At 52.1% G+C, this 27,334-nt stretch overlaps 8 protein-coding genes across 8 annotated transcripts; 4 read left to right on the forward strand and 4 right to left on the reverse strand.

Annotated features, from left to right (window-relative positions):
* Nucleotides 1–1,799: 1,799 nt before the first annotated feature.
* Nucleotides 1,800–2,574, reverse strand: STEHIDRAFT_112450 (uncharacterized protein; the record flags this gene model as incomplete). Its single annotated transcript, XM_007306016.1, has 3 exons — nt 1,800–1,918; nt 1,989–2,105; nt 2,412–2,574. 3 exons carry the CDS (start codon nt 2,572–2,574, stop codon nt 1,800–1,802), a joined length of 399 nt encoding a protein of 132 aa, XP_007306078.1.
* A 1,180-nt stretch (nt 2,575–3,754) lies between these two features.
* Nucleotides 3,755–4,135, reverse strand: STEHIDRAFT_158636 (uncharacterized protein; the record flags this gene model as incomplete). The annotated part of the gene is made up of 1 exon (XM_007306017.1): nt 3,755–4,135. One exon carries the CDS (start codon nt 4,133–4,135, stop codon nt 3,755–3,757), a length of 381 nt encoding a protein of 126 aa, XP_007306079.1.
* A 19-nt stretch (nt 4,136–4,154) lies between these two features.
* Nucleotides 4,155–7,996, forward strand: STEHIDRAFT_148199 (uncharacterized protein). Its single transcript, XM_007306018.1, has 4 exons — nt 4,155–4,447; nt 4,505–4,604; nt 4,665–6,198; nt 6,264–7,996. The coding sequence occupies exons 1-4, from the start codon at nt 4,236–4,238 to the stop codon at nt 6,839–6,841; spliced, it is 2,424 nt and encodes an 807-aa protein (XP_007306080.1). The 5' UTR covers nt 4,155–4,235; the 3' UTR covers nt 6,842–7,996.
* Nucleotides 7,997–13,422: 5,426 nt separating this feature from the next.
* Nucleotides 13,423–15,453, forward strand: STEHIDRAFT_158638 (DUF6-domain-containing protein; the record flags this gene model as incomplete). The annotated part of the gene is made up of 12 exons (XM_007306019.1): nt 13,423–13,773; nt 13,833–13,850; nt 13,922–13,953; nt 14,005–14,082; nt 14,141–14,292; nt 14,351–14,510; nt 14,569–14,606; nt 14,662–14,752; nt 14,809–14,902; nt 14,960–15,025; nt 15,082–15,186; nt 15,265–15,453. The coding sequence occupies 12 exons, from the start codon at nt 13,423–13,425 to the stop codon at nt 15,451–15,453; spliced, it is 1,374 nt and encodes a 457-aa protein (XP_007306081.1).
* A 525-nt stretch (nt 15,454–15,978) lies between these two features.
* On the forward strand, nt 15,979–19,286 carry STEHIDRAFT_148200 (uncharacterized protein). Its single transcript, XM_007306020.1, has 14 exons — nt 15,979–16,427; nt 16,499–16,604; nt 16,666–16,721; nt 16,776–16,853; nt 16,910–16,969; nt 17,031–17,041; nt 17,101–17,240; nt 17,298–17,377; nt 17,436–17,451; nt 17,504–17,565; nt 17,621–18,096; nt 18,156–18,345; nt 18,412–18,512; nt 18,579–19,286. The coding sequence occupies exons 1-14, from the start codon at nt 16,113–16,115 to the stop codon at nt 19,051–19,053; spliced, it is 2,166 nt and encodes a 721-aa protein (XP_007306082.1). The 5' UTR covers nt 15,979–16,112; the 3' UTR covers nt 19,054–19,286.
* A 590-nt stretch (nt 19,287–19,876) lies between these two features.
* On the forward strand, nt 19,877–22,529 carry STEHIDRAFT_122867 (cytochrome P450). The gene is made up of 13 exons (XM_007306021.1): nt 19,877–20,050; nt 20,122–20,216; nt 20,292–20,383; nt 20,447–20,588; nt 20,643–20,815; nt 20,887–21,137; nt 21,202–21,268; nt 21,334–21,534; nt 21,598–21,627; nt 21,702–21,932; nt 21,999–22,031; nt 22,110–22,138; nt 22,214–22,529. Exons 1-13 carry the CDS (start codon nt 19,912–19,914, stop codon nt 22,348–22,350), a joined length of 1,620 nt encoding a protein of 539 aa, XP_007306083.1. The 5' UTR covers nt 19,877–19,911; the 3' UTR covers nt 22,351–22,529.
* A 597-nt stretch (nt 22,530–23,126) lies between these two features.
* STEHIDRAFT_60314 (NAD-P-binding protein) lies at nt 23,127–24,290 on the reverse strand (the record flags this gene model as incomplete). Its single annotated transcript, XM_007305683.1, has 5 exons — nt 23,127–23,291; nt 23,515–23,571; nt 23,646–23,686; nt 23,755–23,830; nt 23,913–24,290. Coding segments are annotated over 5 exons (717 nt in total), but the record flags the coding sequence as incomplete, so codon positions are not given.
* An 846-nt stretch (nt 24,291–25,136) lies between these two features.
* On the reverse strand, nt 25,137–27,103 carry STEHIDRAFT_60186 (uncharacterized protein; the record flags this gene model as incomplete). The annotated part of the gene is made up of 5 exons (XM_007305670.1): nt 25,137–25,728; nt 25,812–26,283; nt 26,322–26,587; nt 26,701–26,859; nt 26,937–27,103. 5 exons carry the CDS (start codon nt 27,101–27,103, stop codon nt 25,137–25,139), a joined length of 1,656 nt encoding a protein of 551 aa, XP_007305732.1.
* Nucleotides 27,104–27,334: the final 231 nt, after the last annotated feature.

The raw sequence follows: 27,334 nt of genomic DNA on the forward strand, positions 1-27,334 counted from the left end.
ATCCACGACGTGACCGCAAGACTTCTCAACACTGCGTCTCCCTCATGCACCTCACAAATCTCCTTAATAGTCTCATAAAACAGACTGAGCACCGAGCCTCGCCCGCGTAGATTCGGTGCGCAAAGTCCTCGAGACCCATGTCCTCGTATGCGTTCCCGTTGTTGATAGAGTCGTCGATGTATAGAGCTATAGCTGTGATCCGCGCGAGGAGGAACTTCATCTCGACGTCTGCGAAGGGGATACACAGCTCGGAGAAGGTGGTGGAGAAGTCTTATTCCATCCCAACCCGTGGTTTCCGGACATGGACCTCCGCCACCTGACGCTCGTCGTTTCTCACAATGGCATACCACAGCCATATGCCACTTGCGAGCTTTCGCCTCGGATACTCTCTCATCTATGCTCACTTGTCGACTTGCGATAGACTTTCTACAGGGCAACACGTAAAATCTTATCCGATGCTGATATCTCTCCGTCGTGCTTTCGGGGAGGCTCAATCCCTGACCGTGCAGAAATCTTCCACGGCCTCAGGGGATCCTTCCTCCACTTACCTTGTACCCTCCGAGTCCGCTACTGCCAGTGTGCCCGTTCACCACCCCGCCACCGCCACACAGCTGCGGCTGCGACCTTCAAACAAGCTTTCAGTTTTACTTCCGCTCGACCTAGTGGCCCTGCAACTTGGGATCGGACGACGGAAGCGATTCGTGCGTACCTAAGTTACTTGCGTTTCAACATCGTGCGAGAATCTGGCTGGAAGTCTCTCGTTGCTTTCCTCAGCCCATCTACTTACGAGGTTAATTTCAGCGGCCTTGCTCGCAACTGCAGCAGCCCTCAGGCCTCATACTACCAATAGACTCCACCGCAGACCACTGGCATACGATCTGGATCTCTCGACCGACCGAACGACCGACCGACCCGACCGAGTCGGGGAAATGATATTCTTCCGCTCCTCCTCCCTCCACCCCCTCGAGCACTCGAGAGTCGAGTGTGGGTCGAGAACCGATGTCAATGATCGACATATGAATGACACGGCCCATGGCGATCGTACGCGGAAGCGAATCTCTGGATGAGACTGGAGACGAATCGAATCACGATGGAGGGGAGGGGAGCTCCCAGACTCCAGTAGAGTTGACCATGATTGTGTCCATACTTAGTGACGGGCTACAGTACAATATTATAATAATGGCTCAGCGGCGTCTGCGATGTTAATGTTTTTGATGTCATTAAATGTTCACGTCTAGGACCTCATAGGGCAAATGTATGAACGAATGCATAGCAGGGAATTTATGCTCATGCAATCAATAATCACAGTCGTCAGTCTGCGTCCACTCTGTATTACCGCTATCCTTGCAAGCTCGCCTGGAACCTCGCCCTCCAGACTAGGTGACTACCAGCCAACAACAGAGCGTAAATAATCGGACTTCCCGGCCTCCTATATGTGCTCGCACATGTAGTAGTAGTATCAGACTGGAGCGAAATCCGAACGTTTGCACGGAGGTCTCAGTCTGATCATAAACGTTGCGAAAAGGAGAGTTGCGAAAGTGGCTGAGGTCCAAGGCTGTACTACATGGACATATTTCGCCTTACCGAGCGGGTGAGACACTCCTACAGACAGACCATTGACCGTCGACCGTCGAGCCGAAATCATCCAAAAAAGAAAAGCATATCCCAAGTTATGTAAATATATTCAACCAGGACGCAAATATCCATCCGTACCGACCGACCGATGACCAAGGACCAAGATCCAAATGTTCAAAAAGGCACACAGTCAGCATACTCGAAAGGAGAAAGATCTAGTGAGGTTACTTGGGCTTGAGGTTGAGCGCTGAGCCATAGGACGGTCGAAAGGGGACGAACTCGAGAGAAAGATCGGAATCCGAATAATGGCCTGCGTCTGTGTCCGAGTCGAACGACCGCGCTTCTGGTCGTCGATGTCAGATCTCAAAAAGATAGAAAGAACGAATAGATTACATTGACTGGAAGTTGCGTACTTACGTCTAGTACCAGCCATACGGAGTCGACCGCACGAAGCTCAGTGTCGTCGCGGTCGGGATAGTCAATCATCAGACTCAGAGTCTCCTCGTAAAGAGTCGAGCCTGTCGTCTCGGCTGGTGAAAGGTGAATTTAATATATTATATTACAATTTTATTTTCGCCGGCGACCGTTGAAGCGTCAAAGCGTCGACCTCTCGTAAGGTACGAAAGCCACAATATAGCTTTGACATCGTCCGCATCGATTTATCTGTGTTATAGGTTAACAAAGCCCACCCGCAACAGAAACAGAAACGAAAAAACGGAAAACGGAAACAGTGGCCTTACTACACCTACACAGCATTCCGGTGTGATCGTACTTGCTCATAGTAGACTTTAAGATCCCAGGATAATGTCACGAAGCCCGAAGCTTTCGGGACTCACTGAGAGGAACGAAGGAATGGAGTAATGGGGCAAGCTTGGGGAAACGAGCGACGGGTGATTGTGCAGTAGAGAGACGGAGATGAAATGCGCCGGGCTTTTCGATGGAGCAAGTTGGAGCTCGAAGGAGTTCGTCTAACTTACAGTAAGTCACGACGGGGTACATATGAACTACCCGTGAAGTCGGAGCTTCACTCTACATATGTAAGTTAAGCATGCGTAGTTCTTCGACTTACTGTATGTTGGCCGTTCACTCTGTTTGAGTCACGACGAATGTGAAGTGATTAGTCAATCAAAAGCAGAGAATAAAGCTTGAGGAGGGACGGAACTCACGTGACCGGTTGGAACGCCACCTACAAGCAGACGCTGGAATCGATCCGGGATTCAAACAGCACGGCCGAGCTGTACGGCCGCTGCCATACATGTATACCTCATTGAGATACTCGATGTCCAGGAGAGCACGTAGGCAGCGCTGCTCGCGGCGTCATGACTCTACGGGTGGATCCAACTCAGTCGTCTACGAACGGCGCAAGGTTGGAGGCGACAGATCAGATCATCAAAGAGACGGCCAAGAATAACAACACGAACGCTGACTCTAGAACACAAAACGCCTCGTAGACAGACTCGTGTCGTTGTCGTCGTCGTTCGAGTACACCTCCTACATAAGCCTAAGCCACGAAGCGGCGAAGTCGGGTCGAGGTCGAGCGCACGAATTCGGATTAGAGTTGGACGCGTCGAAACGTCAAAGGGGGATCTTGCATATATGCCGTTAGCGCCTTACGAGTCTGAGACGGTAAGTTACGGATTGCCTAATTCGGGAGACAAGATTGGGAAGATTCGGGGCGAGGGACGATCGTGGACGATCATCGACGATTGCAATCGACGGTCGTAGGTGCTCCTGAGGTCCGTGTTCGAACGGTCGCCTTCGGAGCATGGACGACTGCGACTGCGTACTACATAGAGCGGAGAGGGAGAGCGCAGAGGGAGAGTGCAAGCCAAGCAAGTGAGAGTGGATGAGCTGACGAAGGCGGGTATGGGGGTAGCCGGGAGGGTGAGCACAGGTATGCGTGCTACATGCGCAAGAGTGGTGTGGATGGATGGATGGATGGATGATTCAGATTCAGGTGCGTAACGGCAGGTTACGTTCGGAGGATAAAGCGATGCAATGAAGTTGGTGTGGTTGAGGCGTTTGAGGCAGGAAGGATAAGATCCGCTTATGGACGACGAGGAGGTTCCGCTGGACAGAAAGCATGGATGCACGCCAATACATAATGCCACATACTTTACATACCGCTAGGAAGTACACGAATAAACTGTCCGCATCGAGAGACAAAGAGACGGGGGCGTTACGGGGGACGACGAGGAGGGCGCACGATGGGGCGGTGCGTGCGGGAGGCGCACGAGGGCGGGGAGGCTGCGCGGGCTGTGTTTCGTCGCAGTGCGGCGATGTGGGACGACGGCGGGATGGCAGCGGGTGGCGGGTGCTGTGGGCGGTGGCCGGGGTCCTTACAAGCAGGCACGAAGCGAACCGGTTTGGGGATTTGAGAGGACAGTGATTGGCTGGTTCGGGGTCGGGGAGGGATGTGGCGGGGAGCCGAGTATGGGGCGCCTGGCGTCGCGTGGAGGTGATCGGACCGGAGATCGGAGGAGAGGCTTGGACTGAGATTCGCACGGCCGAGGGAGAGTCGAGCGCCGGGCACGCTTATATACCCAACGCCTCCATCCATTGCCCCAACACGCTCTCCCGACTCGACGCACACAGCGTCTACACCCTCCCCCGACGCTACATCCCGCCCCCTCGTCGTCGTTCACAACATCGAGCTCATCATGGCCTCCAGCGCCCGCCCCATCCGTCTCCCCGTCGACCAGGACGCCACAATGGCCTCTTCGTCCTACACTAACAACGGCTCTTTCAACGCCAACCCTGCCTCATACACCCGTCCTTTCTTCGGCTCCCCCATCTCCTGGAGAGCTGGCTCCTTTGGCAGCCGTTTCTACCACCCAGGCAACTCCCCTGGTCAGCTTCTCGGCCCATTAGAGTGTGTATCAGCCTCCTTTATTCCTCTTTTCGCCTCCTGTCTAACTCCTTCGCCCAGTCCCACCGACTTCAGAGCCGGAAAACTCTCCTCTTCGCTAGAAAGTGACCGTGGCTCCCTCATTAATGCCCTCAGCGCCATGGAACGCGAGGAGGAATTCGTGAGTACTGCTTTCATACCTCGCTCGGCTGTCTCATCGCCTGACTTGCGTCGTACCTAGTGCCGCAATTACACTTGCTGTGGCCTTAATCTCACCGATCTCCACGCTCTCGTTGACCACTTCGAGGAATGTCACGTCGTCGTCGTAGACCCATACACCCAGCAAGCCGCATACGTATCCCCTGCACCAGGCACGACCGTCAAGCCAAATAATTACATGACCGCAGAGCAGCAACTCAGTCTCCAGCAGCAACAACATCTCCGATTACAGCTCGATATGCAACAGCAGCAACAACAACAACAGATGCAGCAACAGCAACATCAGCACCATCAGCAGCAGTCCCTTCCTCAATCGAATCTCTCATCGCATCCGCAGCAGCAGTCCCAAGTCGGTGCCTTTGATCCAGACGACATGGAGCTTGACCTCGACTCATCACCCTCTTCCTCTGCCTCTTCGCCACCACAGACTCCACTCTCTACCACCATCACCCCTTACCCTTCCAACTCGGCATATCCTCCCGCCGGTCTCTCCAATCTCCAGACCAACCTCCCACTTTCGCAACCGCACCCGAATTATTCCCACCTCAATTTCAATTCGCTCAGCCTCAATTCTCCCCACTCGCAGCCCACCTCATCATGTCCGTCCCCCGTCTCCGCCTTCGACACCACCACCGTCCTTCCCTCTCGTTCGTCGCCCCTTGGCAACTTCCCTCCCTCCATGGCTCAGCGCTCCAACGCACCCGCCGACGCCTTCAATGCCTACTCCACCTACGCAGAGTACAACAACACTCCTAATTCCGCTGGCATGTCTGCCGCCGGTATGATGCAACAGCAGGCCTCGATGTCGACAGACGAGTGGAGTGCCAGTGGTGCAAACGGCCAAGGTGTTGCGAGCGAGCCTTCGACGCCCTACGGGTGCGTTCCGCCCGCGTTACTCTTCTCCAACCACACTACCCCGGCCGGCACTCCCGCCGGCTCGCGAGACGGGTCCCCGAAGTCCGCCTCTGCGACCGCTACCCCGGCGACGTACCAGCCCCAGGCGTCCTCGTCCTCCAGCGCTGCGTCGTCGTCTACGGCAAAGGCATCCAAGAAATCGGGCAAGTCGTCGCCCGCGCCACGCGCTTCTGGCTCGTCGTCGTCATCTGCTAATGCGTCCGCCGCTGCCGCTGCTTCTATCGCCTCCCGACCCGGCGCCTCTCTCCTTCTCTCGAAGCCGTTCCGCTGCCCGAAGCCGAACTGCAACAAGTCGTACAAGCAGGCGAACGGGCTCAAGTATCACATGACGCACGGCTCGTGCAACTTTGCGCCTCCGAAGGATCTCGAGGCACTACAGGCGCTGTTGGCGGAACGGGCGGAGAGGCAGGCACTTGCGAACGGAGGCGCCGGAGCGAATGGCGCGGGAGGCGCCGGGGGAAGGTTGGAGGTGAAAGTTGGTGCGGGTGGAGTCGTGGAGGGTGTGAATGGATTGGGGATGGGGATGAATATGACGGAGGGGGAGATGAGGGAGGTGGAGAGGGAGGCGGAGAGGCGGTTGAGGCCTTTTGCGTGCGGGGTGGGCGAGTGCCAGAGGAGATATAAGAATATGAACGGCCTCAGTGAGTATCAATGATTGATTGTTTTTCTCTCGATAGCTTTTAACTAACGCGGCATGTACGTATAGGGTACCACTACCAACACTCTGGTGACCACGGCGCCATCGGTCTCGCCCTCCTCGCCTCTGGCCAACACGAATGCCTACAAAACTCAAAAGCCCACGCCTCGTCCATGCACCGTTCCTCGTCGCACTCCCGAACGAACTCTGCGTCTGCATCGACGTCGACGAGCAGGACCGGGACGCCGCATTCGACTGCACCGAGCACGCCTACGACGGGCGCTGCGCCTCCCGCTTGGGCACAGATGCAGCAGCAGGTCGTGGCGCAGCAACATCAGCAGCAACAACAGGCGGCTCAACAACAACTTGCTCAGTCGCAGGTGCAGCAGGTGCAGCAGGGTCAGCAGCAGCCACAGTCGTACACGGCGTATCAGCATTCGTTCCCCGCCCAACAGGTCGCGGCTACGGCGCAACCGGCTCAGCCCCAGCAAGCGGCTCAACAGTATAGTCCGCAGGCTCAGCAGGCGTATGCTCAGCAGTATGGGCAGGGCGTCCAGGCCCAGGGTGTGCCGGTGGGAGGGAGCGGCGGACAGGGATATGCGCAGGCGGTGCAGGTGCAGCAAGGGTATGGGCAGCAGCAGCAATGATGAGTTGAGTGAGCTGTTGTGCTGTTGTGGATCGTTGTTTTCGTTTTCGGGGCCTCTTTTCCTTCGGCCTTTTCGTTGCCGTTCTCTCTGCTCGTTTTCGTTCGCTGTAGACGTCATCCGTCGCCCACGCCCATGCCCATGGACGCTGCGAGGTTGACATACATAAAAACACCCCACCCCCCACCCAAAAGTATTGTTCCCGTTCGGATTGGACCAATGACTGCGTACTACAGCTATTTTCTACTATTACTTTTTTTCTTCTTTTTTACTCGTACCGCTATCTGGTGCGATGTGTGTCTGCTTGTCTGTGTCTGCTTGTCTCCCTCCTCCCCTCTCACCTCTCATCCGTGTGTCCCTCCGTGCTCCGTGCTTGTTCGTGTCTTGATGCTCCGTGGTCTGCTACTGTTGTTGTTGTTTCCTACCCCCCTGTTTCCTACCCCTTGTGTCGTGTCCTCCATTCGAAATTTCGTAATTCGATTGTTGTTTTTGTTAGATACATATAAAGTTATGCTATACTTCGCGCGTTGTTGGTGTTTGTTCCCCTTTGCGCAATAAGTACATAAGCTTCGTCTTTCGTCTTTTCGTCTTTCGTCTTTCGTCTTTCGTGTCACACCTCTCAGATTCTATCTCGTCTCGACTTTTACATAGATTCCGACTCATGGCCAGTGCGTCCCCTTTTCCCACCCGCGCACACGTATGTATACGCAAAATAGCGAGAAGCGAGAAGGGACGCCCACTCAGATAAAAAGTACATATATTATTGTCGTATGTCGTACATATTTTCTTTCCTCTTTCCTTTTTTTCCCCCGGTTCTGTGATTGTGATCATGATTCATCGATCATTACTGCTTTTTTTTGTTTTTGGTGGTGGGGTTCGATTTCTTTGTGGCTTTGAACGGGGTTCTTTCGATTTGGTGATCAATGCTTGGAGCTTGGAGCTTGGTTTTTGCCGTCCGTTTGTGGATGCGATGGGGCGTGGTGGCGTGGTGGTGGATTTGAGGGTTTGAGGATTTTTGAGGTGGGTTGGACGGTTGGCGAGGGAGGGCAGGAGGGGACGGCTAGGAGGAGGAGGAAGAGTAGGATGTATGCCTTGCCTTGCCTTGGAATTGTATGCTGCGATTCGTTTATGCTACTATGCTACCTTGTTACTTTTGACATTCTGAGTTGCGTGCGTGTGTGTTCGAGATTGCAGGTATGCCTTTGAAAATATTCGTGGGAGCCTCCGCAAGTGGCTGGTTGTGGCAAAACACCCACCGTGTATTGACTCAAAAATCGAACTCGATGACCCTCAGGCCCAGGCCACTGGATCATTGCATTGTGCAGTATGGAACCCTTTCGCAGTGGAAGCGTGTGGCGAGGGTGGCGTAGCTCGAGGATGCCGGCGGTAACGAGAGGAGTTTGAAAGTGACGGTTCGCGACGTTCGAGGTTGACAGCTTGGTCCTCGATGCTAAGTAACTTAATGCAAATGTCCGTTGCTCGCTCTGGAAGCTAGAAGACTGGCCATGGCTGGTGTCGCGAGGCTTCTAGCTAGGGCGACGACTCGGACGTCGACGATCATCTACGTATGATCTGTCCATATGCGCCAGTTTGGTAAGTACAATGGGATTGGACATTGGACGTTGGACGGCGTTGACGTGGAGGAAGGATTTAGAAGAGGTACGCGGTGGTAGTGTCTGTCACGATTCGGTTCGGATTCGGATAATAATAAGTCTAAAATCCGTCACGGACGAGGAGCTGTCGTCACCGCCCGTGCGCGCAGGAAGGATAGGACCATGACTTGACCTGACTTGACTTGAACTGACTTGGACGCGGTGTTTAAAGTGTTAGTGGGTGTTGGATAGGAGCACTCCCTGGAGGACACTCCGAGGGTGGAGTTATGGGCTTTGGAGCGGTGCCGTTGAAGTTCGAGCCTCAGTTGGCCGTGGCACGGGTCCGAGTGGCTCTGGGGCTCAAGTGAAGACAGGAGAGGCTGGACATACGTACTTACCGGCGGTTGGGATGGTCAGGTCAGTGCCAGTAGATTAATTGATCATGAATCATTGACGGGCAAGTCGGAGTTGAATGCGTGGGTCGTGCGGTGACGTAGGATTATGATGAACCTCGAGCGAGCTATGTACGTGTGTGGAGGGAGAGATACGCTCAGGAGGTTGGGAGATGAGGAGGAGCAAAGATGCGAAGGTTCGGACAGGGCGATGGTGCCACAATCATGGTGGCGAGCGAACGAAATGTCGATGTTCGAAGAGCCTAGATTCGAAGAAGTTCGTCCAGTCAGTCATTGCAAAGAGAGTAGGCAGTGGGTCGCAGAGAAGAATTCGACAAGGAAGAATTTGATGGTACAGGTCTAGCCCACCGAGGAGGGTATACGTATCAGATTCAGAAGATCACCGTGAGCAGTCACCGGTGAGACATGCACCATCACGAAGAGGTCCAGCCTTCGAGCTTCAAGACCCTGAGAACCAAGAGTCCGTGCCCAAGCTCTGCTTAGTGTTTCTTCGCGTTTCGATGAGAGGCCAAGACCACATCTTTCACGCGAACGGGCCAGACAAAATGCCTGAAGATGCCGTATGGTTTAAGCCCTTCGAGTAGAATCTGCACACAGTCAGTACAAGCCTCTCCTGCGACTGTAACAATAATTAAAACGCGCCATCATAAACCTTCACAAGAAACAGATCCGATAGTCTCGCAGATAGGTAGGCGGACAACATATTATCCCGTAAAGCATACGGTTCCGAAACTCGACTGGAAGGTACGGAGCAGTGCAGTTGCGGGGGAGAATGGACGCATGTCGGCCGGCACGACGTTAAGACGACGATGCCGGCGAACAATGCTGCGACCAAGAATAGGATTGGATAGGTGTTCTCGTAAACAGGCCGGGAGTCGAGGTCCCTCGAAGCTGTGCGTCTGTTACAGTTGCTGGACATTTGCTTAAGGCCTAACACGGCCTGTGTGGTCGGTTTTGTTTAGGTTTTGTTTTCGTGGTACGTAAGTTAGGCATCGGTGTGTGTTTTGTGCATATTGAGGGAGAGAGCGGGGAACGAGGCAGAAAACACGCCACTGAATACGGGGTTGGGATTCGTGATGCATGCGGACGTCGATGGGAGACTGAAACGGTTCGCGAGGATGGGTGTGCGAAGAGCGGAGGCCGCACGAACGTAAGATGGGTCCAGTTATGGGCGATGCGTGTTGTTGTACTACAACGGAGGATGAGATTGTCGTGGGCCACGGATGGGTCACGGAACGAGGGTGCCGGGAGGAGCAGTCGTGTATTGTGGACGGATTTGGGCATGGGCCGGGAAGGCAGGAGGTGGAGAAGGCTAATAGGTGGCACCGTGACAGAATGGATGCATATACGTACGGGTGTTCACGATTGAGACCGGTCAATGTGTGTCAGACCATGTAGCCCGCAATGCGCTCACAAAAGAATCAGGTGCATGGGAGTGTCAGAACATGAGGCCGCTATTGGAAGGTATCTTGGAACTTCGCAAAGCGTTCAACATGAGCTGAGATTGAGCCGTGAGATGAACGCAGTTAAGCATACGCTGCGCCACATCGCAGCCCTCCCTTTCAACAAACCTCGCATAAGTTTATGCGCGAACTTCATCAACGACGCCTCCTAGAATATATGCTTCTCATCATCCCAAATTGGAACCTTCGCGCTTCCCTCGGGAAGGTTCCTGAACAATGCTCCAGAGTGCTCCGCGCTAAACCTCAAGCTAAGTATCGGAAGTCCGAACCCATCCGTTCCGTAGCCCCATACAATTATGATGCTAAGTTAATGACAATCATCGCAACGCCGACCCTAAATCCATACCCGACCCCGCCCACGCGTCCGAGACCATATGCCACTTTAATGTGCCTCGAGACCCTCTAACTGCAGTAGCAGCACGACAGCAGTGGAGCATCAAAGAGCATCGCTGAATGGTTTCGAGAGGATGCCAGGAAGAACCAAAGAGCTTGCTTGAACAAATCATCGCACGATGAGGAAGGATCACGGCCGTCTCAGTTCGGAGAACGAATCAGGACCCATGATAGACAAAGTTCGAAACAAACTGCACCGCCGAGCGTCAAAGGGAACCTAATCATAGTCGTAGCGATGCATCGTCACAACAGACACAAGCAGACATTGGTTGCTGTATATTTGGTCCGAGGTCAGGACGAGTGGGATCGTGCGTAATGCGATGGAATCAGTGAGCGCATCAGGGTCGACTATCTTAATCTGATTGAACAAAGTATGGGATGATGAGCCAAGGACGGCGTCGGAGTGTGCGAAGGGAAGAAACAGAGACGAAGGGCGGAGTCTATCGGCATTCTGCGTATGGAGCTTCGTGGTAGAAAGCGCTAAGACTCATGGCAAAGAACACTCGCTGGGGTAGAATGGCCGAACATATGTGCAGGATGGCTTGGGGACGGTTAGCCATTGGAGTTGGCGGAGTAACAGAGTTAGTCGGCCGATGTCAGTCGTCGCGCAGGGCAGCGAGAAGACTGGGTGTGTGGTACAAGATGATTCGAGGCGAATGCCGATGAGGTCGATGAGGTAGCAACGACGCTAGCGCTAGCCAGAATAGGCGGTCAATACAGGGTTCGGTGGGTAATTGTGCTCTTCGGAAACAGTGGACGGCTCCGCGCGGACACAAAAGGAGTCAACGAGACGAGTCGAAAGATATTTTAGTCTGCTTTACACGCTCGCAAGGTAACCTCATGATATACAGCGTCCGTCCAAGTAAACGCACAGAGAAAGCTCACGGCGCTCGACTCGAATCTCCGTGCTTTCAGGTCAACAAACAGGTCGTACGAGCGCAAAAGAAACCTGCGCAAGAAAGAGAAGACGATGATTCGCCTTCGTAAACGGATGAGCCGCGCGGATCAAGAGGGATCACGAATTCCAGAAAAATAAGGTGTACGGGGTCCTCGCCATGAGTGCGATTCGGACGAACCGGTTCGAAGCGCTATGCTGTCCTCTGCGCCAGGACGCATGCTGTACTCGGGAGGGTACGGTACGCTGAAGAGCACATTGGTGCGGCCAGCGTCATAGACAACGGCTGAGACGACATGGCCACAGCAACGGAACAAGTGGACGTAGCGTGGAAGGCGGCCGAGTATAATGATGCATAATGACCAGGTGCAAGCACAGTATTACTGTATGCGAGAGACAATAACACCGACAATCGCGCAGAAGCTAGTACACTCTTGGACCAGTCTTCACAAGGCTTCACAGGAGACTGAGAGTACATGAACGAGCAACTGCACGTAATAAGTATGCCAGTGTGCATAATCTACAGGCTGGGCCGAGTTAGTATCTCGAAGCCAAAGAGCAAGTAGGCGGGAGGCCTCACAGACCTGTGGGCGAAGGTGAACGCGCAATTATTGTACCTGTCCTAGCGGGTGGCGTGCCTGTGGCAAGAAACATGCCACAAAGCTGATGCGGACAGTCCTCCACAAACACAGCTATGGCGGGTCTGATGGTGATAGTCTTTCCCGCCTCGAACTTCAGGGAGTGGGAAAGCCACAAGAATGGAAGCAAATACGAACTTACAGAGCCTAGAGCTTGACACAAGACTCGGCTGCGATGGACGAACCTGGAGGAAAGGCTGTCAGCGGCCAGCGAGAGACAGAGGATGTAGAAGAGGAAGGAAAAGGGCACGACGACGTCGTTGCCCTCGCCTTAGATAAAGGTTGCAGCAATAGAAACGAAAATTGATACGGAAATTTTCAGGATGTCCAGGATGAAAGACGTGGCCCAAGCGGGCGGCTGGATCAAGTCGTGTTCCCACGATGTCGCCACGTCCATGTACCGCCACGTCTACGGTCTATAACGTTTAGCGAGTGACGGTCACCACGATATTCCAGGTGTTCCCTCTCGCTCCTGTATATCTACTCATGAATCCTACACTAACAGCGACTTTCATCCATTTCGACAACTCTCCGATCACTGTTCATGCCCCTTCAACGGATCGCCACTACGTCTTTTAAACCCAGTGGCACCATCGTCCCAGTCCGATTGTTCGTCGTTGAAGTTCTTCATTCACGGTTGCTGAGACGGAAGTCCGCTGCTTTTAGCTCAGTCTGTACATCTCTCATTTCTTTGTGATATAAAGCGATTGGTGCACAAGTTCAACTGCGTCTCACAGTGTAGTGCTAATATTGTACTGCTCCGTCATTATTAGCCCTGCTGATTGCCCGCAAAACCCGAGTTCACTACAACTTCTCTAGAGACGCTAGGGTTGACTTATCCTTGTCTACGACCTACCCACACTTCCTCAGCCGTTCTCAAGGTCAAGCACAATGTTTCGTCGCTTTACAAAACGGCGAATACGCCACTCGAAATAGTATTCGTGATCGGTCGGGCCGAGAACGATGATGACTATTTGTGCCTTTTTGGGCCCCACCGATGTTGCTCCGATGTGTTATTTACGTTTTCGATGGTGTTCCTGCACCAATCTTATATGGGCCAAGGGGGCTAAGCGGGGAGCCGTTCTCACATCGTCTTCGACGACGAGTCCACATCTCTAGCCAGTCATTCATTCATTTCCTGGCGCTCCTTCGCTCTTTGTTCACGATAACACGCCTTTCTTTCGCTGTTAATGCCTTCAATACATTCGGGGTACACGGCTCTACAGCAGAATGAGGCATTTGTTCCACCACCTGCATCAACTGTGAGAACAGCGGGGAACGTGAACACGACGTCCGGTCCAGGAGGAGTCACTTTTATCCCCGTGCCTCAGTCTCCTGTCGAATCGTTTGAGATTGAGGAGTGCAGTGGGAGCAAGAGGAGATGTTTGTCGAGGGCGAAGGTCGTGTGGAGAGGAGCTGTGACGACGTTCAAGAGCAACACTGGGATCTTGTTGGTCGCGGCGTCTCAGTTTTTCTTTGCGCTGATGAACGTCGCGGTGAAGAAGTTGAATAGCCTGGATGAACCGGTGTCGACACTAGAGGTGCGTCATGCAGTCGATCTTGTCATCCTATACGGGCGTAGCGCTGACTTGCGCCCTAGCTCGTGCTGGTTAGGATGGTGAGATATTCACACTCGCTGCTGAAACAAGAATAACACAGACTCAATTGAATGGGACTGTCGTTGCACAGGGTATCACATATATATGCTGCATGACTTATATGTATGACGCCTTCTCATATGAGTATTCCTCGATGTTCTGACGATGGTGTAGGTATTTCATGAATGTCCCCGATATGATGTTGGGTCCGAAAGGCGTCAGGCTATGGTTGCTGTTTCGTGGATTCTCAGGGTACGTTGCGTCACACGACATGCATTCTACTACCCACTCATCATCTATACCCCACTAGGTTCTTCGGTCTCTTTGGTGTCTATTACTCCCTACAGTACCTGTCGCTCTCAGACGCTACGGTGCTCACATTCCTTGGTCCGCTCTTCACGGGCGTCACCGGTGCACTGTTCCTCAAAGAGAAGTTCACTCTGAAGGAGGGTCTGGCAGGATGTGCGTTCCCAATTTTGATCATATTCTTTGTCAACCTCATCTGACGACACTGGTGTAGTGGGCAGCTTCTTCGGTGTCGTCCTCATCGCACGGCCGCAGTTCTTGTTTGGAGCAGCGTCAGAACACCAAGTTCCCCTACCTAGTGACGTTGCTGAGTGTGCAGGACGATGTGCGACTGGCGACACGGGCACTCCAGAACAACGGTTGGTTGCTGTAGGGTGAGTATGACGTTGTCTTGGGCGCCATAGTCTCATGCTCATCAGACGTTTCCCATAGTGTGGCCTTAATCGGTGTCCTGGGCGCTACTGGCGCTTGTAAGCACTCGCCTCGTCTAAGCTCGTGCATCATCTGAACACTGTGTTTGTGCAGATACCTCGATGGCCGCCATCGGGAAGAGAGCCCATCCGCTCCACTCCTTGACGTCATTCGCCTCACAATGTGTCGTCGTCGCTACTATTGCGTGAGTATCCTTTGTACAGTACGACAGACGCTCGTCTAATCACGTCCAAAATACAGGATGCTTGTCACGAAAGAACACTTCGTCGTCCCTACGCGGCCGGAATGGCTCGCCATGCTCGCCATGATAGGTATATTCGGTTTTATCGCCCAGGTTCGTCCTTTTTGCTTCTATCTTCTCGTTCTTGACTCATCGTTCTGTGTTTTACAGAGCCTCCTAGTAATGGGACTTCAACGTGAGACTGCTGGGCGGGGAAGTATGGGTGTTTACATTCAGGTATGTTTCCCAGCAGCATCCTCATCGCAATCCATGTCGCTAATGGAATCATGCAGATAATATTCGCTCTTGCCCTCGAGCACATTTTCTTCCATATCACACCACCTTTCCTATCCATCGCTGGGATGATCGTCATCCTGGCCTGTGCAACCTATATCATTGTAAGTGTCCGTGCCCACCAGATATCTCATCGCATCGTCCGTTCTAGAAATCACAATAACTAACGAGGACGACGCTAGTTGACGAAGGAGACTTCGTCGAGTACAAAATCTACTCAGGTCTCACTCGAGTATCCTGGCGAATCTGCTTTAGAAGAAGGCCTCCTCCGAGCCCATCACGAGTCACGACTAATGCCCGGGAACGTAAACATGAACGAATCCAAGGAGGTCCTCGAGCTCGTGGACGATGCAAAGGCTGAGGGCAATTAACGGGTTGGATTTCTAATGGTTTCGCGTTCTCTCCATACCGGTTCCTTCTGCATAGCCCTTCTGGACAGTCCTTGGAATAGAGGCGTAGATGACACTCATCGTTCTGCTATGTCTGTTTCTTTTCTGCCCTATCTGGGGCGCTTTCAGGCTCAACCGCCATCGCCGGCGAGCTATTTTTGGATATCTTCGGATCCTACGTACCATTGTTGTATTCATAGATTTATAGTGCTTTCCCAGGTCAATATCGTTAGTTTTTCCGGTTCATCCTCAGCGTACGCATGCATCCTTTCGAGAGACTGAAATGCTGTCCGAATCAGACAGAGCTCGAGAGCGCATCAGTACTGCTTCAATGCTTGGGTGCTGCAGTCCTCACTCAGATACTTTCTCAGGCACCACCGCCTTCCATCCCGGATCGAGACCTTCGTGAGACCCGCCAAGAGTCCTACTGACTATGACGCCATCCTGTCGGAAAGTCTATAAATCAATTTTTACTAATCTTGGAAGCGCCACACCGCCATGAACCTTCCAAGCGTCTGATCAGCCGGCCAGCAGGCATCCCTCCGACGAATGCATCATCCTTCGTCTTTGCTTCCTTCCACGACCACCAGCGTCGGAGCAGCTGCCTGCTACAGGCCTAACACTCGAGCTTTACTGGCACCATGATTATCGAGGGCGATGCTAAGGTGCCTCCGAGTGAAGACAACAATGAACTTCAGGCCGCTCAGGATCTTTCTCGAAGTAGATCAAGCGCGTCTTCAGCTGGTGGCCCGAGCTTGTCGTCTAGTCTACCTCGATATTCGGATGTGCCAAACAGGTCTTCTTTGAGGCCTCAATCTCCTCCAGCATCCCCTCCAGCGTCCATTCTGTCGAAAGAGACGGACGCGACGGAACGCAATAGTGTCAGGTCGAGCTTCAGAAGTTCTGTGGCCTTCATTCCGACGCCAGGTGTCGAATCAAAAAGGCTGGAACGATACGTGGGTGTTTCATCGAGGTTTGGGCACAAGCAACGGACTGATGATTGCTGACCCTGTATGATGTACGATAGGAACCATGGACGTTGAGACTCGGGGTGGTCATTGGAGGAGCGAGCGTTATGATCGCGACTGCAGTTGCGCTTGAAATCGCGCTGCTCTTGTCAATGAAACAAGATGGTCAGTCGGGCGGGCATGAAGTCTCACTGTGTCTAACCTATGTTGCATGGTATTCTTCAAGGCTTTTCTGTACCACCTAAGAATGTGTTCGCATTTGTGTCACAGCAATTTCTGTTGGTAGGGACTTCTCATGATGTGCGCTTAGAGTGGCGCTGACGGCTGTCCACATAGTCCTTCTTCCCTACATTGCTCATCATCCCGCTCGTCTTCCTGATTCAAGCATTCGACTGGGCCATTCGGTGGTGGCAGGTATGTCGTGTGGCTGAAGTTTCCTCGCGGCACCTATTGAGCGTCCCGGCATGTAGCCGTATCTTCTCCTTTCTCATGGACGTGTCCGGGCAGAAGAGTCCCTTCTCCTTGATTATGTGAGTGGGACCGGTCGGCGATTTAATGATATCTCCTGATCTCTGATGTTTCCAAGCTCAGATTTCTATGAAGTGCGTCCACCTCCCTTTCATCACGATATAAGCTCTAGAGTTCATTCGCATCCACCCAGTCGCGTGCGCGTACTCTGGAACGCCGGGAAATGGAGACATGTACTCGTCATTGTCTCGACGCTTACCACGCTCTGCTCCTATGTCCTACAACCTTTGGCTGGCTCGATATTCTCAATACAAAACCGTCCGCAAAATTCTTGTGAGTTACTAGCACCCGTAGATACTCCATGTACTGACCGTGTGGACCTTATTTCAGTCACGGAAGTTGTTAGCACTCGAGCTATCGGGCTCTCACCAAATTTCGAAGACCTTACCGCCTTCTCTGCCGCGGCCGGAGTATGTGATTCACCATTTAAATACCTTGCCTATTAATGCCTCATCTCGCTATCTTCAGTTTGCCGAAGCATCAGGTATTTCCATCGCCATACCCATCCTGAACCGTGGGCTAATACTCGTTCGTAGCCTACAATGGCCTTCCTGACCCTCCATTCGTGCTGGGAGGGTGGGCAGTCGCTCAGTTTGTTGTACGCCTCACTGACTGTGAATCGTCCCTTTCGTATCTCATCGCGTTTGTTGCAGGTCCCGAGCGACACTTCTGGGAACGGCACCGTCGCCGTCAACACAACAGGCATCAAGGTTTCCCCTGGGTGCTCACAACCAACCGTACTGAAGCTGGTAACCAAATCGCCTAACGCTTTCACCATGCTCGCCGGATATGACGGCTGTACCATCACATCGACCTTGGACCCTTCCCACGGCCCACAGCAATACGGAGTCGCAAACATGTCCTATGCGAGTTGTAATATGTCGCCAAACCCCTTACCGAGCTTTGTCGAGTTCCAGCCCGTGATGTTTTGGTTCTATGATGCTACCACCGATGCGGGACCACAAGCTCAGGGGATCTTCTGCGCCCCGACGCTCGAGGCGCACAACGTCGTGGCGGTAGCAGATATTGCGACGGGAAGTTTGATTGCAGTGGAGTCTTTTGCAGAGTTCTCACAGGATAACAACGTCACCAGCGCCGATGGCCCTCTCAAAGGATATGTTCCCAATGGGTGAGGGTTCCTGTAGATGATTCATATGTGCTATATCCTTATTGTGATCCTTCGGACAGGGTGGTCTTCGACCTTGGGGATAACTATGATGCGAGCGTGGCAGCGAGAGCGATATCCATCCAAACTGGGATTGTGAATGCGATCTTCAGAGCCGCCTTACAGATTGACCCTGAACTCACGACAGTGTTTGGCGATGGCGACGACAACGACGACGACGTTGGGTTCTTGGCTCTGACTGAATCTGTCTATGTATGCCTTCAGACCTCATGGACAGCGTGACTCAAATGCTTGACTGCTGATATTTTCACCTTACAGACACAACATCTGGCTCTTGCGGCCAAGTCGGATTACTTCGTAGCCGTCAACGAAAGTGTACCGGCGATCTTGACCCAGTTACCTCCGCGTCTTTGGATCGAGTACGTACAGTTCTATGTTCAATCTGAATGTTCAAAGTCTGACCCATCCATTGTCCATGACTCTAGGCCTCTATCCGCACACATCCTGTCGGCCTTACTCCTTCTTCTTGGAACGAGCACCATTGCCTTACACATACAACACCACTCCGCCCGCCGCCGAGTCTATCTCACACATCCTCCCGGCTCCATCGGCACGGTTCTTTCCCAGACGTCGCACTCTGGGTTCGGAGATGCGCTCTTCCCGTATGACGATGAAGCAGCCATGAGGTCCAAACTTGCGGGATTGAGATTCAAGCTGGACGACAGGACTGGAGCGATCGTCGTAGATGAAGACGCGGTGAGCTACGGGAAGATGAAGGAGGGAGGTCGTGAGGGTGGTGTGTTCCAGTCTGCGACACCGAAGAGGAACAGTACGTGGGATGAGTTGGAACACGCGTCGGAAGACAACGCCGGATTTGGGCGGAGAAGAGGGTATGAGCGGGTGGGAAGCGGGGGTAGTGAAGAGCTTGCGCGACTTGCTGCTGCCGCAAGTCCCCGGTGATGACATGCGCGGTGCCGTCGTTTTACCTTTCAGTATGAAACAGTTCGAGTGATTTGCGTGCTAAGTTATCGAAGACAGGACTTTGCTTTGTTGCGCTTTCTCCGCTTTGTGTTGAGTGAGCGTCTGTATTTGTTTCGTGTATTCTTGTTTGTTTCTCGTACTTTTAATACATTACGGTAATCTACGGTATGCATGGTAGGTGGCACTGCGATTCCGTGCCTCGCCTCTACCTCCTTCGCACCGCTGGTGACTCATTGCACTTCTTCAAACCAACCATGGTAGATGATCGATAACCCTAGGTATTCCCTTGAATAGAGCAGGTCACCAAGGAAAGGTCACCAAGAAAGCACCACCATCCTTCACCCGGAACCACATCCCGTCCGTCAGCCTACATCTCCTTCCCCCTCGTCAGCTCCATTGACAACAGTCCACCTTCGAAACAACGTCGGGCCTTCAATTGTCTCGTCACGAGGCCCTGGAGCCCGACCTGAACGAGAATCAAAGCTGCAACGTCTCGCACCGATTGCACAACAGTGCACTTGTCATTGGCCTCTACACTGCTCTTGGACTCCGCTCGTCATCGGCAAACGCTGACATTTCAACCAGTTGTTGTAGCATTCTCATTGCGATGCCCCGGGCCCTTCTCTCCTCAGACGAACTCCGAAGCAGGGCACATCGTAACGTGTCGAGATGGGCCTCAACAATCCATTGCACCGCTCAATGGGCCTTTCTCCCTTCCTCACCTGAACTCGCTCGCTCTTGAACTTTGCCCGAACTTCTCTTATAAACACCATCGAGTGCTTCGTGTAGCTTTGACCCCCCCTTTTATTTTTGCTTCCATCAGCTGTACTACCCACCATGTCTCAGGTCCTGCTCGGGCTAGTGTCTCTGCCAATTTTAAGCGGTCTGTTCTTGGTGTTGAGGGCTGTGAGACAATGGTTCAGACAGTCCCATTTGCATGACGTTCCTGGACCACCGCGGACGTCTCTCATCGCCGGTGAGTGGCTGTTTGCGGATTCAGAACCGTGAGGATATATCGTTTGACGAAGCGTTATGTGTCGCATCCAGGCAATCTTAAACAGATATTCAATCTCGACGCATGGGAATTCCTACGGGAGATTGGAACGTACGGGAAGGTCGTCCGCATATGGGGTCTGTTTGGTGTGAGTGGTTTTCTTTGTCTCTTGGGACTTCTTTGGAGCTGACCAGTGTCAACATCTTCGCCATCATCACCACAGGATACGCAGTTGTATGTCAGTGACCCGAAAGCATTGCACCACATCCTTGTCAAGGATCAGTATATCTACGACGAGTCTGATATGTTCATCGAGCAAGTTATCGGCCTCTCGCTGTTGTCAGGGCACACAGATACTTACCGTGACGATATCAACAGATCCAATAGCCTAGTCTTCGGTCTGGGCCTTCTTTCTACCCGTGGTGAACATCATCGTAGACAGCGAAAGCTCCTCAATCCTGTGTTCTCGACCAAGCACATGCGTTCTATGCTACCGATTTTCTATGGCATCGGGCACCATGTAAGACATCATCCCTATGCATTCCAGTTTATGAACCTGACTAATGTTTGATAGCTCTGTGATATATTCGAGAGAAAGATCGCCGATGGCTCTCAAGAAATCGATGTTTCGGACTGGATGACTCGTGTGGCGTTGGAGCTCGTTGGTCAAGGGGGCTTGGGATATTCTTTCGAGTCTCTTGACGAGAATTCATCCAACGAATGGGGCAATGCTTTAAAGGATTTCGTGTCAGTACCATCCCTTTACCTTGCCTTTTCCCTACTGAACTAACGATGAGACGACCTCTTCATTCGAGCAGACCTACCTTGGCTTCCGTTAATCTCATCCGTCAATTCCTCCCTTGGGTTTCCAAGATTGGAACTCCAGGCTTCCGTCGTTGGTTTTCGCAGACCATCCCTTTCAAGAGGCTCCACAGGTTGATCGAGTTGTCCGATATTATGGACAAGAAGTCGAAGGAGATATTGAATTCGAAGAAGGTGGCATTGGAGAAGGGAGATGATGCGGTTATACACCAGGTGGGGGAAGGAAGGGATATCATGAGTATCCTTCGTAAGCACTTCACTACCACTATGTTTCGTTTTCCGAGATGGGCTGAAGTTTGTATGATATGTAGTCAAGGCAAACATGGAAGCCTCTGCAGAGGACCGCTTGCCTGAGTCTGAGCTCACAGCTCAAATGTCGTATGTCTTCTGTTTCTCCGACTGCTCTTACCACAGTAGAAGACATGACCCTACCGACGACATAGTACCCTCACCTTCGCGGCCATGGACACAACAGCCAACGCAATGTCACGGATGATACACACCCTTTCTGAAGATCAGGACGCTCAGGATAGGTTACGCAAAGAGATTACCAACGCACATAAGGAGAGCGATGGTGATCTGGATTATGACACTCTGCACGAGCTGCCATACCTGGAGGCCGTTTGTCGGGAGAGTCTTCGCCTGTAACGACCTTATGTTACTCTTGAGTAGCTGATGATTTCTTTGCTGACCATCAACTTCTCCAGACATCCTCCCATACTCCACATGTTCCGAACGTATGTTCCATCATTTTGTTTTTCTATGACGGTCCTATATGCTCACTTATAATCTCTGTTTCAAATTTTCGTAGGACACGAAAGGACGTCGTGCTACCCGTCGGAACCCCCATCCACATGAAGGACAAGCTAGTCTCCGAGCTCTTCATCCCAGAAAACACCAACGTCATTGTCGGCATCAAAGGCGTTAACTGCGACGAGTCGATTTGGGGTCCGGACGCTCATGAGTGGAAACCTGAAAGATGGCTTTCGCCTCTTGCTGAGAGTGTGGCGAACGCCGGAATCCCGGGTGTTTATTCGAATACGTGCGTGTACCCTCTGCCTACAAGTGTATCATATTGTGGATATATGCTGATAATGTGGATGTGCAGATTGACCTTTTTAGGTGGAGGACGGGCGTGCATGTAAGTACTCTGTTGCCAGAATATCGGCTATTTCCTTTGAAAGATATTGACCACTCTAGAATGCCTTCGCAATCACAGCGGCTTCAAATTTTCGCAACTTGAGATGAGTGAGTACTATTGATTCTCACTACTTTTTCCAAACACTGCTTGCTCACTGCGTCTGGATTGTGTACTCTACATAGAGGTCGTGCTCTCCCTCTTGATCTCGAAATTCCGGTTTTCTCCCGCGAAGACCAAGTATTCCTTCAAGTCGAGCGGTATCGTCACGCCCATGTTCAATGGAAGGCCCGGCATGCCGCTCGACATTTCTTTGGTATGAGTATTGGCTCGTCGAAAGGATACGAAGGAGATCTGTGTCTCGGGTAAAGTTGGGTCGTGGTTTTGATAACCAGGCTAGATTGGGCATGAAAAGAGCCTTTGGCTACCGCCAGTCGTTGACCAGATGTTCGTGCTTGTATCTGTGTGCGTATATGCGTATGTCACCTTTTGGGCGTCTCTACGTAAATCATCTAGCGCTAGTCGCTGCCAATGACCTTTGGCTCGTTCAAGTGCACGTGCATGTTCACGTTCCCTCCGACTCATATACCACCACTGCCAGGGCCCAGCTGGCTATAATCTGGCTTCCTCAAGCTGACGAGCGCGACATGGATTCTAAGAAGAGAAAACAGATGTCTCCTGGATATATCGCAAATGGCATCTGTGCTATGTACATGACGTTCACCTGCCAGACACTTACAGAACTCGAAGATGTTACCTCGGACATAATTCGTCTGGCTTCAGATCACATTACCCTGCCAGCATAGTCATACCGGCCATTCCGATCATGCTACTACCCTGGCTTTGCGAATAAAAATGAGCCGTTGGAGTTCGGTTCTCAGTGACCTTTGGTTGGGACCAGTTGCGAAGATAGTTACTACAATGATCTATCGAATGAACGTGTTGAAGTCCATAAGTACCACAGCATCCCAGGTTATTCGCTACTCCTACAATACACATCTACACTTAGCAGCATGCGGCATCGTACGCACTCTTCTCCGTGCTGATAGATTCTCAGGCCAGGGCTGAAGGCAGCATCCCACCATCGGCGACTATGATCTAGTCGAGCGCGATGCATGTCCATAATCTGGTCAGCAATACGAATGGACGGACTAAAGAGTCAGTGAAATGCACCTTGTTCGTCATGTACGAGTTACTAATCAGCAGCTCGACCACCGCCGCGATTTCTTCAGGCATACCGAATCGGCCCATTGGGATGAGGTTCTACACACACGGAGTAATTTAGGCAATGTGTCTGGCGGAAGGAGAGGGAGTGGGGAGAATGTACTTTGTGGTCCTCGGTAGGATCGGGAAACATATAAGTGTTTGCGATCAGGGCCGGCGCGACGGCGTTGCAAGTCTATTCGCGAGGGGTAAGTAGGTGAGATTATTGCAAGTCGGGGTGTATAAATTATGTGACTCCGAGGATCAGAGTGTAAGTACTTACGATTCCGCATTTAATGTATTGTTTAGCAACCCAATGCATGATGCCGTGGAGAGCAGACTGTTGTTGATACGACAGGAAGATTGACTACAGTTTAAGTGCAACCCAGAAGGTCAGAAGGTTAGAAGGTGTACCTTGCTTGATGCGTAGGCCGGGCTGACAACGCCTCCTGTGGCTAACAGGATGAAGAAGAGGGTATGAGAGGATGCGCGAAAAGCAGGGTGATGTCACGAAGCCACGAACCTGCAGCAATACTAGAGCAGAACACGATCCGTCCAAACTTCTGTTCCTCCATATGGGGTATGCACAACTGAGTCAACTACCAAGAAAATCTATGATCAGCACTATGCCAATGGCTCGCCACAAAGCCCCTATCTGCCTAATTCGAGTGGGCCACAAACCGGAAGAATAAGACTCACCAAAAAGCTCGCCTGCACATTCGTCCTCCAGACGGTCTCGAACTCTTCCAACCCGATATCCCCAATTCGCCCCTTAATCCCCAAATTCTTGCCACTCATCGCCGCATTATTATATAGCACATCTATGTGCCCCATCTTCTCCACCACCTCCTCATACATCTTCCTCACCTGATCCATGTCGCCCAGATCGGCCTTGAAGGCTATGGATTTGACTGGACCATGTGCAAGGGCTGTGTTGGCTGGCGATGTGAGCTCAGAGACGAGCGAGTCAGCGACGGCAGAATTAGAGAAGTAGTGGATTGCGACATTGAGGCCGCGAGATGCGAGGAGACGTGCTGTGGCCTGACCGATGCCTCCACTGTGGGTTTAGGAGGATAAGGACCGAAGGCAAACAAAGGTCCTGATGGTTAGCAAGGTAGTCGGTGCACAAAAGGGACGATGAGCGTACGTCGCCCCGGTGATAAGAACTAGTTTTCCTTCCAATGGCGTCGACTGATACGTTCCCGCCATCTTTGTCCAAAGCTCAGACGCCATTTCTCTCAGTGTCGTTCGATGCTTATATGGCTTCTAAGTATAAGGATGTGGGAGTGTCCAGCGGGTAGCCAACGATGCGCTTTCGTTAACGGGGAATGAGAGCCTATTGTTAGAGGTTTATGAGCACTAGACACAACGATATAAGTGTACACGTTAGAGTTTGAGGATTACAGCCGAGTAACATACCGTCGGACGATTGTAGCTGCTGGTTCACCTCGCTGAGAAAGCCCTGAGCAAACATCTTCCGGCCTGAGAATATCGGACGAGCGCTCCACCATATAAGTCTCGTGAACCACTGGCCCTGGCAGCAATGATTATTTCGGTCTCTGGAAGCCTAGATATAGACGATCCAGTCGCGAAATCTCCCTAAGAACCATTTTCTTTGGGTAGCAGGTCGTCTGGGATGGTCCTTAGTTCCTGCTATGGACGGAGATAAAATAATGTGATCCACTGAGTGAAAAACGGGCATCAACGAACATGACAGAAGTTGAAAAACGATCAAGTTGGTAACATACAGCAGTACGTAATTGTGGCGCCGAGAGGGTGCCACACAGATTAAGTAGAGTGGGGGCATGGAGTGTCTTTCATTGTACCAAGTTACTGGTTTACACATCACATACGCAAAAGCTCTCGCAGGTGACGATATTTTACTACCGTACAATTATCGGATGCCTAGAAAAACCCATCGCGATCCCAATTTCTCAATTCACCCCCCTCATAAGCCCACCCCAGCCTCTCGCCACACAGCCCTGCCACTCTCACAAAGACCGTCCCATCCAACTTCTCCACCCCGTCCAGTTGTTCTTCCTTACCAGAACTGTCACCATAGTACCCAGGAGCCCTCCCACCATACCTCCTCGCGAACTCAGCCAACGCCCTCTGTGTCTTACACAAATGTTCGTCCGGATGCACGAGCGCACTCTGCACGATCCTATTCCATGCATTTCCCCCAGCTTTGAATGCTTTCTGTGGTCCGACATCCTGCCTTCCTGCGCCCATGATCAAGGTCATGGTAGGTTCGGATGTGTCGGGAGAGGGGGCAGAAGGGGGGGCGGTCAAGTATTTGGCGGTCAGGGGAGAGGTGTAGAATGCAGAGATGGGCAGAGCAGGACGGCCGCGGGAGATGTACCATGCGAGACAAGTGGAGAGGTAGGTACGGAGGAGGAGGAGACGATTCGAGAGCGAGAGGGGTGGGTCGAAGGCGGAAGGGGTGTTGGGGAGCAGGAAGGGGAAGAGGAAGAGGGCTGAGGTGACGAGGTGATTCCTATCACAGGTATCCGCACAACGCAAGTCAGCTTCTGATACACTGATCGTCAAAAAGGTAAAAGTGAAAGTGAATGGACATACAAAAAGAAATCCGCGCTCATCGCGTCGTTCTTATCCCCACGACCAGCCCATCCACCCACCCCAAAGCAAAGCGTGCAACCCACAACAACCTCTTCCACCATCGCCTCCAGCCTCCTCTCAACATCAGCCTCACTTGTAGAGTCCTTTATCCAGCCCTCATGCCACTCACTTACGAGTTCGTGGATGCGCTCTCCATAGTTGTCGATGACGTGAACATAGCGCTTCAACAAATTCACGGAGGCCAATTCGGAAACGCAGGTGGTGATGCGTAGGTCAGTCAGGATGCGATGAAAGATTTGAAGGGTGGGCCTCGGAGTAGGAGAGAAGGCCTTGGTTCCGTTTGTGCCGTTGGAGATCGAGAGCGAGGAAGTGAGTTTGCTAAGCGTGTCATCGGAGTTGTTTGCCGATGTGAAGAGAGAAGGGGGGATGAGGGACGACTGGTGCTTGATGTGAACGGCAGTATGACCCAGGCCTAATCAGTCGTATTTCTCAGCTGAGGTTCAAGGGCACCAGAATGTAAGAATGGCTGACCTTCCGCAAGCTGTCCCTTGACGCCGAATTCGATCCCATAACCAACGTGGATCATCGGATGGAAGATGCCCCCCAATAGTCTGTTAAGCATCTCAGGATATTCAGGCTTTGCCTGTCCGCCGGCGCTGGACTTGATGGTGGTGCCGTAGTTAAACTCATCGGAGAAGATGAAGTGTTCAATTGCTTCGGTATACGAGTGGGTGGCAAGGTAGTCATCGAAGAACGCGACGTAGCCGCTGTAATATCTTTAATCATGTCAATACGTTATCAGCATAACTCCTTCGTATCAGTGAGAATCAAAAGAGCAAGAACTTTTGAAACAAAGACATCGGTAGGAGAGTAGGGGAAAGCGACGTACTCGGGGTCTTCGAGGTGGTTGAAAAAGCTCTTAGTAGTGATAGCCTCAGGACTCGGCTTAGCAGGCAGTAAATATGCCGTATGAGAGGCATAAACTTCCTCGAGTAACTCGCCAGAGGCACCTAAAGCATAATTTGCAAACAGCTGGTGCGTCGCATGGCTACGCAAGGGTACCATATTCGCCGAAGACATCAACCCCAGTTGAATATGGAAGATGAGAGGGCTATGAGGACGTACTTGTGAAAGCCCCTGTCATTGAAGTAGATATGCCAAGCTGTGTGGCAATGCTTCAGATTCTTCAGAAGTACGGTAGTGCTGTTATGGCCAGGGCCAGGAATGTTGGGTTGTCCAGTAGAGACGAGCGGGACAGTGTAGAGGTAGTCCTGCGAGATCGGATCAGACATATTTCCACGAGAGTACGTTCGACTTGTTTATGCTGGCGGAAACGAAAGAGGGAAATGGAGCGCTGAAGCATCAACAGGGGGTGAGCTCTGCTAGTATTTATGCTCCTCAAACGCAGATCGAATCCAGACTTCAGGCATGAGCCTTGGTAGCCGTACTTCTTCCATACTAACCTTGCCCATGACGGCTGCTGTAAGACATTCAAAGAAAGCCATGTGAAGATGCTGATACAG

The sequence above is a fragment of the Stereum hirsutum genome, assembly GCF_000264905.1.
Source record: "Stereum hirsutum FP-91666 SS1 unplaced genomic scaffold STEHIscaffold_10, whole genome shotgun sequence".
In the NCBI taxonomy this organism is placed as follows: domain Eukaryota; kingdom Fungi; phylum Basidiomycota; class Agaricomycetes; order Russulales; family Stereaceae; genus Stereum; species Stereum hirsutum.